Source organism: Triticum aestivum, chromosome 6B (genome assembly GCF_018294505.1).
Source record: "Triticum aestivum cultivar Chinese Spring chromosome 6B, IWGSC CS RefSeq v2.1, whole genome shotgun sequence".
Taxonomy (NCBI): Eukaryota; Viridiplantae; Streptophyta; class Magnoliopsida; order Poales; family Poaceae; genus Triticum; species Triticum aestivum.
In genome coordinates, this window is record NC_057810.1 from 474,014,567 (window position 1) to 474,024,528 (window position 9,962).

The 9,962-nt window shown below is 46.2% G+C and overlaps 1 protein-coding gene across 1 annotated transcript; it reads left to right on the top strand.

Moving 5' to 3' along the window:
- Positions 1–358: 358 nt before the first annotated feature.
- LOC123134249 (protein CNGC15b) lies at positions 359–3,180 on the top strand. Its single transcript, XM_044553529.1, has 5 exons — positions 359–466; positions 646–1,213; positions 1,317–1,819; positions 1,947–2,058; positions 2,155–3,180. The coding sequence occupies exons 1-5, from the start codon at positions 438–440 to the stop codon at positions 2,998–3,000; spliced, it is 2,058 nt and encodes a 685-aa protein (XP_044409464.1). The 5' UTR covers positions 359–437; the 3' UTR covers positions 3,001–3,180.
- Positions 3,181–9,962: the final 6,782 nt, after the last annotated feature.

Here is a 9,962-nt window from a genome sequence, read left to right on the forward strand (position 1 = left end):
GACAACTCGAACTTCACGAATTTTTTCCTTCCAGACACAATCATTAAAGCTGAATGAATGGCCAGGGATTCAGGGATTCTAGGTTTTGAGCCTAAACATCATTGAGAAAGGAAACATTAAAGGAGCGTCACATGCATGTTGATAACCTGATCACATGTCGTCGGTGTTTGCCTGTCCTAATGGGAAATGTCAACAAATTTTTCCTCTGGTCGATCTGCTTTAAGTACAAAATCACGAGAACCCTGTAAAATTAGTTGCAGATGGCCTTTCGATTGATTCTCGTGGCTGAGCACCGCCGTCACTTTCCCTTTGGCTGAAGAAGACAGTATGGTGGTGTGCCTGTTTGCACAAAATGCCAATACTCTTCTTGCTTATAAGTTATCTACCCATGCATGTATACGTGATAATTTTGGCCAGGAGCTGTTAAAAGAGCGGGCATGGCATGCTGTGGTTCACGAAACGTCAGGTGAGCCTCCTCTCGACCAATATCACCTCGCTTATCAGGGTAAAATTGTTGGCTTGACATTCTCAAGGATTTTCGCGTTAGGTGTCACTAATATCACCATGCAGTGAACTGTACTATGTTTCCAGATTGCTGATGATATATTTTCTTACATATTTTCTCTGCTGCATTACCAATTCTAGGTTTCAGAACGACCTCGAGGTCCAGCAGTTGAAAGCAATCTCCCTGGAGAGCCCGTCAACAACGAGCAAGAACCACAGCAAACTGCCTCACGATCCAAGGAAATGCAAGCTGGGCTCCCGGGTCTGCCCGGAGAGGCCGTGCAGAAGCCTGAGGGACAGGGTGCTGTCGCGCGCCTTCTCGGAGGAGCTGGAGTCGCTGATGCACTCCGGCAGCCACATCTTCTTCGACCCCCGCGGCCGGGTGATCCACCTGTGGAACAAGATCTTCCTCACGGCGTGCCTGCTCTCCCTCTTTGTCGACCCGCTGTTCCTCTACCTCACCGGAACCCAGCAGAACATGTGCATCGAGTTCAAGCACTCGCTGGCGCTCATGCTCTCCGTCATACGCTCGCTGCTGGACGTGTTCTACGCTGCCCACATCTGCCTCCGCTTCCGGACGGCGTTCATCGCGCCGTCTTCCCGGGTGTTTGGGAGAGGGGAGCTTGTGATCCAGCCCTACAAGATCGCCATGAGGTACCTGTCACGGGCCTTCTGGTTTGATCTCATCACCGCGCTGCCTTTACCACAGGTAACTTGGACATTTACATTCAGTGCTCTTTGCCGTGAATCTCAAGAACTGAAATGCTCTGTGCGAAGCTTCTGTAACCGTGTGTGTTTATCTGTTTCCACAGTTCGTGATCTGGATCGTCGTGCCTATGCTCAAGGAATCCGCCACGGCAAACCGGAAGGATATCCTTCGCTTCAGCATCATCTTCCAGTACCTCCCGCGGCTCTTCCAGATCTTCCCGCTCACGAGGCAGATCGTCATGGCGACCGGAGCCATGACGGAGAACGCATGGGCCAGCGCGGCGTATAACCTCATACTCTACATGCTGGCAAGCCACGTGCTGGGAGCATTGTGGTACCTCTTCTCGGTGCAGAGGCAGGAGGCGTGCTGGAGAGAGGCGTGCAATCTGGAGGGGCCCATGTGTCGGACTGAGTTCTTCGATTGCAATACTGTGAGCAGCAACAGGACCATCTGGTACGAGCTGAGCAACATCACAAGATTGTGCACTCCGGACAATAGTTTCTACCAGTTTGGGATTTACGCGGAGGCCTTCAACTATAAGCTCACGACGTCGGCCTTCACGCAGAAGTACTTCTACTGCTTCTGGTGGGGACTCAAGAACCTCAGGTTTGAAATTAGTCCATGCATGCATGTTAACTCTGTGTCACTTACATATTGGACACCTTTCGAATAACTAATAAAATGTTCCAGTTACTTATTGGCCATGTTTCTAACTAATACAAAAATGTTTCAGTTGCCTAGGGCAGAATCTGGCGACGAGCTTGTACATTGGAGAGATAAGCTTTGCAATCGTCATTGGCGTCCTTGGGCTGGTGTTGTTTGCTCTGCTCATTGGCAACATGCAAGTAAGATTTCCTTCCTTCCACTCCATCAATCTCGCGACAAACAATAAACGAGAAGTTGTAGAAGAACTGACATTTCTAGTATATTTGTCTTTGCAGTCTTATCTCCAAGCGACCATGATCCGACTGGAGGAGTGGCGGACGAAGCGGACGGACATGGAGCGGTGGATGCACCACCGGCAGATACCCCAGCCGCTGAAGCAGTGCGTGAGGAGGTACCAGCAGTACAAATGGGTGGCCACCCGCGGCGTGGACGAGGAGGCCTTGCTCAAGGACCTCCCCATGGACATCCGCCGCGACATCAAGCGCCACCTCTGCCTGGACCTCGTCCGGCGAGTGCCTCTGTTCGACGAGATGGACGAGCGGACGCTGGAGGCCATCTGCGAGCGGCTGCGGCCGGCGCTGTACACCCGTGGCACGCGGCTGGTGCGCGAGCTGGACCCCGTGGACTCCATGCTCTTCATCATCCGAGGGTACCTCGACTCCTACACGACGCAGGGGGGGAGGTCCGGGTTCTTCAACTCGTGCCGCATCGGGGCAGGGGAGTTCTGCGGGGAGGAGCTCCTGACGTGGGCGCTGGACCCGCGCCCTTCCGAGTACCTGCCGCGGTCCACGCGCACCGTGCGGGCCGTCTCCGAGGTCGAGGCGTTCGCGCTCGTCGCGGAGGACCTCCGGTTCGTGGCGTCGCAGTTCCGGCGCCTGCACAGCGCGCGGATCCGGCACAGGTTCCGGTTCTGCTCGCACCAGTGGCGGACGTGGGCGGCGTGCTTCATCCAGGCCGCATGGCGCCGGCACAAGCGACGCCGCGCGTCCATGGAGCATAGGATGCCCCAGGCAGGCGACGGGCGGGCGGGCGGGAGCGTGAGGTGCCGCCGGCACAGCTGCGACGGCAAGGCGCTCAAGAAGCCCATGGAGCCGGATTTTACGGTGGAACAAGAGATCTAAATTGTAGGACCGCCTATTCTTGAGGAGATAGCTGAAAACATTTTCTGTTTCGGTCGATTGTATAGGAACCGCTGGATAGGAAACGGACGGACAGATCTTTTCTTCTACCTCCAAACGTTGACTTGTCAATCCTGTTGCAAACTGCCGCATTGCATCCGGCGCACGAATCTGGTGTCCTTAACGTGTATCCCCCTTGCAGCGCTCCTCGGAGGGTGATGTTGTCTCTCATTTCCCTTGTTTCTTTTGCGAGAGAGTGTTAGAAAATTAAGTGATTAAATGGTTAATATTTAATTACCATTAAAGTGGGCCCATTAGTTAATTACGGAATTAACACTAATTAACGGCAATTAACAATTTGCGCCTGTGATTGATGGACTAATTAAGATTATGGTTAGGTCCCACGTCATATACAACGCTATATATAAAGGAGGGCATCCCTGTACCTATTTGATCGTTCGTGGTATCGATTAGGATAATAGTGCCATCTGAAATTTACGCCAAATCCAATTGGGAGTGCGCTGGACGTTGACGCGAAGGCCTGACTTTGCTCCGGCGAGGTGCGACCTGCTATGCTGCTACAGTTTGTCATCGGACTCTACTTTCTCCACCGTGATGACCTCTCCAAACGAAGGTATAAACACACTACTGTCCACTAATTTCCGCATCAAATCAAATAATGTTCATGTGTATTAGATCAGATCCGATTAGCAATTGCATAGCCTAAGCAATTAGTCTAACATTTGGTATCAAAGCCGGTTGGATCTAATCACGTGAATCTATTTGAGAAAAATTGACAGTAGATCAATCAGTGTCATAGAACTTGCGTGAAAATTCACGTAATTAAGCCTCGCACGCGCACATCAGCGGTGGTGTCACAGCCGCCGTCCTCCTCAAGGCGATGCTACCGTAGCTGAGCACATCCGGCTGTACTCGCGCTGCGCCGCCGTGCGCCTCAGGCCGTGCTGCTGCGCCTCACGGTGGCGCTCCTGCCGCTGCCGTGCGCCTCACGGTGGCACCGACCGCTTCGCATCGGTGTCGTCCTAGTAGAGCTAACTCATTCTGCTTATCTGATTTGGTTTTCTCATGAACGGCGGTGTCGCAGTAGAAAGCTAACTCGATTAGGGATTTACCCGCATGCTCGTAACTGGCCAGTTCCAATGACTTTGGGCTATACGAGTTAGTGGGTCGCACAACATTTTTTCTCCTTTTGTTCGGCTAACTACATGATGGCAAGTACTCCCTCCGTTTTTAAATATTTATCTTTTTAGAGATTTCAAATAGACATATTTTAGAGTGTAGATTCACTCATTTTGCGCTGTATGTAGTCATTTATTGAAATCTCTAGAAAAACAAATATTTAGGAATGGAGGGAGTAGCATACAGCAGCATTTTATTAGTGCGTGCAGATTTGGCATTAACTCACTGTATGTAGTACACATATAAGTCTGCTAATTATCTACATACAGTTAATTCTTTGTGTAATCAGTAGAATTTTTTTGGCATAATTGTGTTAAATTAAAATAGAACCATTGTGAAATTTTGGTTTAACACTGCAATAATATTCGGGATAATTGCCATGATTAATTTTAGTAATGCATGATTACATACTGACCAACGTTGTTTGTGATCATGAATATTACGGTTAATTCCCGATGATGTTATTATATGATTAGGTCCTCTTTCGTTATTGCCCAACGGTATTGCGAATTAGGATTTTATTAAAACGGTATTGCGAATTAGGATTTTATTAAATTTCCCATGTTATTAATCAGACCAACATCGGATTGATATCATGCATTGTTTTTTTAATATGGATATTTTCATAATTCGTAATTTTGATATCCATGTTATTTATGTTTTATTCAGCTTTGAACTCATCACTTATTTCTGGGCTCCTGAACTCAATTAGGCACCTCAATGAGACTAACTTCCTACATGAAAGGAGCAGATTTCCATTAACCTTGGGGTCATGGATCTTGACTACGCACTTAGGAAGAAGGCTCCAGTTCCCTTGTCCTCTGATGATGAAAACCTTGCTGAGAAAACTAAGGTTTATGAGGCTAACAAGGAGAAGTGGGAGCCCTCCAATCGATTGTCCCTCATGATCATGAAAAGCACAATTACTCTTGGGATTAGGGGAGCTATCCCTGATTCCGAATGTGCTAAGACTTATCTGGCATCGGTGGAGGAATAGTTTAAAGGCTCCACAAAAGTCTATGCCAGTACACTATCATGAAAATGCTCACCACTAAGAATGATGGTGCAAGAGGTGTGAGAGAACATATCATGGCTTTGAACGATATGGTCGCAAAATTAAAGGGCATGTACATGGAGATTTCTGAGGGCTTTTTGGTTCGTTTCATTATGACTTCCCTTCCTGTGGAGTTTGGTCCATTCAAGATCAACTATAACACACAAAAGGAGAAGTGGACCATGGGTGAGCTCATGGCTATGTGCGTTCAAGAAGAGGAGCGACATAAGATTGAGAGAATAGATTACGCTCATCTTACTTCCATGAACTCAGGGAAGAGAAAGTTTAATGGTGAAAATAAGACTTAGAAAAAATTAGGTCCTTCACACAAGGTCGAGTCAAGCAAGTCTGGGACCAAAAGGTCAAAGCCTTCTGTTGCTAACGAGCCTTCTGCACCTAAGAAGCCTTATTGCAAGTTTTGCAAACATGACAGACATAAGCAGAAGGATTGCGATGGCTTTAAGGCATGGCTTGTAAAGAAGGGTATGGACACAATTTCCATGGTTGATGAATCCCTTTACACTAATTTTTTCCCTAATACTTGGTGGGTTGACTCAGGTGCCACCGTGCACATTTCTAACTCATTGTAGGGATTTCTTACCGTGAGGACACTTCAAAGGGGCAAGCAAACTCTTAGAGTTGCAAATGAATAGGAGGCTAATGTTGAAGCTGTTGGGACTCTCCCATTAGTGCTAAAAGATGGCTTCACCCTCCTTCTTAATAATGCTATTTATGTTCCTACCATGAGGAGGAACCTTATTTCTGTTTCTCTATTAGATGATGATGGGTTTGAGACTTATTTTGGGAACAAATGATGTGTTATTAAGTTCGGTCATGATGATATTGGTCATGGCGTTCACCATGAAAAACTCTATAGACTCCTTTTGAACGACTCCTCTGAATCTTTGAATGTTTGTGATGTAATAAATAAGCATGAGACTTCGTCAAAATTATGGAACTGTTGTTTAGGCCATATTTCGAAAGGGAGAATGGAGCGTCTCATTAAAGAAGAGCTACTTCACCCTTTAGACTTCTCGGATTTAGATCACTGCATCGATTGTATTAAGGGAAAATTTGTAAAACAAATTAAGAAAGGAGCAATTCGTAGTAGTGGGGTTTCGGAATTAATCCACACTCACATTTGTGGTCCATTTCCTATTACTTATGCCGATGGATATGACTCCTTTATTACTTTCACCGATGATCATTCTTGTTACGGCTACATTTTTCCTATTCGCGAACGATCTAAAGCACTCGATAAGTTTAGAATCTACAAAGCTGAAGTAGAAAATAAGCATAATTTGAAGATTAAAGTAGTGCAATCATATCGAGGCGAAGAATATTACGGGAGACACGCTCCTTATGGACAAATTCCTGGTCCCTTTGCTCTATTTCTTTAAGAAAATGGAATAATCGCCCGATACTCAATGCCGGGTGAACCTCAACAAAATGGAGTCGCTGAGAGACGCAACCGTACACTTATGGATATGATACAGAGAATGGTTGCCAACTCCAGTTTACCGGTTAATTTGTGGATGGAAGCATTAAAGACAGTCGTGCATATACTTAATCAGGTTCCTAGTAAATCAGTACCCAAGACACCTTATGAATGTGGACCGGGAAGAAACCCAAATTAAATCATTTGCATGTATGGGGTTGTTCTTCTAAAGCTAAGATTTTTAATCCACACATTGGGAAATTAGATCCTAAAACCGTCAGTGCCATTTTATTGGATATCCTGCAACATCCAAAGGCTTCCGTTTCTATTGTCCAACACGTACCACTAAATTTGTCGAAACGAGGCATGCTAAATTTTTAGAGAATGTTAATGTCACTAGGAGCTCTGAGACAAGAAAAATCACACTTGAGGAAAATTGGACTGACATACCATTATCGATGATCCCAGAGTCCGTTTTTCCTTCATCTTCAAGTGCAACACCTCCTGTTAATGATTCTGGTTTATTGGTGCAACGCCTAATAATGGGACTCACATCACTCAGTCTTCTGTGATATCTAATGAACCTATACGTAGATCACAGCGGGATAGAAGAGCTGCCATTAATATAGATGAATATGTGTTTACATGACTCAGGATGGAAATGACATTAGTAAGGCAAATGATCCCACCTCCTTTGAGGAAGCTGAAGGAAATATGCCCTAGAGGCAATGATAAAGTTATTATTTATTTCCTTATTTCATGATAAATGTTTATTATTCATGCTAGAATTTTATTAACCGGAAACATAATACATGTGTGAATACATAGACAAACATAGTGTCACTAGTATGCCTCTACTTGACTAGCTCGTTAATCAAAGATGGTTAAGTTTCCTAACCATAGACATGAGTTGTCATTTGATTGACGGGATCACATCATTAGGAGAATGATGTGATTGACTTGACCCATTCCGTTAGCTTAGCACTTGACCGTTTAGTATGTTGCTATTGCTTTCTTCATGACTTATACATGTTCCTATGACTATGAGATTATGCAACTCCCGTTTACCGGAGGAACACTTTGTGTGCTACCAAACGTCACAACGTAATTGGGTGATTATAAAGGTGCTCTACAGGTGACTCTGAAGGTACTTGTTGAGTTGGCGTATTTCGAGATTAGGATTTGTCACTCCGATTGTCGGAGAGGTATCTCTGGGCCCTCTCGGTAATGCACATCACTATAAGCCTTGCAAGCAATGTGACTAATGAGTTAGTTGCGGGATGATGCATTACATAACGAGTAAATAGACTTGCCGGTAACGAGATTGAACTAGGTATTGAGATATCGACGATCGAATCTCGGGCAAGTAACATACCGATGACAAAGGGAACAACATATGTTGTTATGCGGTTTGACCGATAAAGATCTTCATAGAATATGTGGGAACCAATATGAGCATCCAGGTCCCGCTATTGGTTATTGACCGGAGACGTGTCTTGGTCATGTCTACATAGTTGTCGAACCCGTAGGGTCCGCACGCTTAAAGTTCGGTGACGATCGGTAATATGAGTTTATGTGTTTTGATGTACCGAAGGTAGTTCGAAGTCCCGGATGAGATCGGGGACATGATGAGGAGTCTCTAAATGGTTGAGACGTAAAGATCGATATATTGGACGAATTTATTCGGACATCGAAAAAGTTCCGAGTGATTCGGGTATTTATCGGAGTACCGGAGAGTTACGAGAATTCGCCGAGGAGTATATGGGCCTTATTGGGCTTTAGGGGGAAGAGAGAGGGGAGGTTGCGCGCTCCCCAAGGCCTAGTCCAAATTGGACTAGGGGGAGGGGCTGCGCCCCTCCTTCCTGCTTTTCTCTTTTCCCTTTCCTTGACTCCTACTCCTACTACATGGAAGGGGGGGGGATCCTACTCCCGGTGGGAGTAGGACTCCCCGGGGCGCGCCATAGAGGGCCGGCCCTCCCCTCCTCCACTCCTTTATATACGGGGAGGGGGCACCCCATAGACACACAAGTTGATATGTTGATCTCTCCCAGCCATGTGCGGTGCCCCCCTCCACCATATTCCACTCCGGTAATATCATAGCGGTGCTTAGGCAAAGCCCTGCGAGGGTGGCATCATCAACACCATCATCACGCCGTCGTGCTGACGGAACTCTCCCGCAAAGCTCTACTAGATCGGAGTTCGTGGGACATCATCGACCTGAACGTGTGTTGAACTCGGAGGTGCCGTACGTTCGGTACTTGGATCGACCGGATCGTGAAGACGCACGACTACATCAATCGCGTTGTGCTTCCGCTTCCGCTTATGATCTACGAGGGTACGTGGACAACACTCTCCCCTCTCGTTGCTATGCATCACCATGATCTTGCCTGTGCGTAGGAATTTTTTTGAAATTACTATGTTCCTCAACAGTGGCATCCGAGCCAGGTTTATGCGCAGATGTTATATGCACGAGTAGAACACAAGTGAGTTATGGGCGATACAAGTCATACTGCTTACCAGCATGTCATACTTTGGTTCAGCGGTATTGTTGGATGAAGCGCCCCGGACCGACATTACGCGTACGCTTACGCGAGACTAGTTCTACCGACGTGCTTTGCACACAGGCGGCTGGCGGGTGTCAGTTTCTCCAACTTTAGTTGAACCGAGTGTGGCTATGCCCGGTCCTTGAGAAGGTTAAAACAACACTAACTTGACGAAATATCGTTGTGGTTTTGATGCGTAGGTAAGAACGGTTCTTGCTCAGCCCGTAGCAGCCACGTAAAACTTGCAACAACAAAGTAGAGGACGTCTAACTTGTTTTTGCAGGGCATGTTGTGATGTGATATGGTCAAGACGTGATGAGATATAAGTTATTGTATGAGATGATCATGTTTTGTTGAAGTTATCGGCAACTGGCAGAAGCCTTATGGTTGTCTCTTTATTGCATAAGATGCAAGCACCAAATAATTGCTTTACTTTATCGCTATGCGATAGCAATAGTTGCAAGAGCAATAGTTGGTGAGACGACCATGTGACGACACATTGATATAGATCAAGATGATGGAGATCATGGTGTCATGCCGGTGACGATGGAGATCATGACGATGCTTTGGAGATGGAGATCAAAGGCACAAGATGATGATGGCCATATCATGTCACATATTTTGATTGCATGTGATGTTTATCTTTTATACATATTATTTTGCTTAGTTAGCTGGTAGCTTTATAAGATGATCCCTCACTAAATTTCAAGGTACAAGTGTTCTCCCTGAA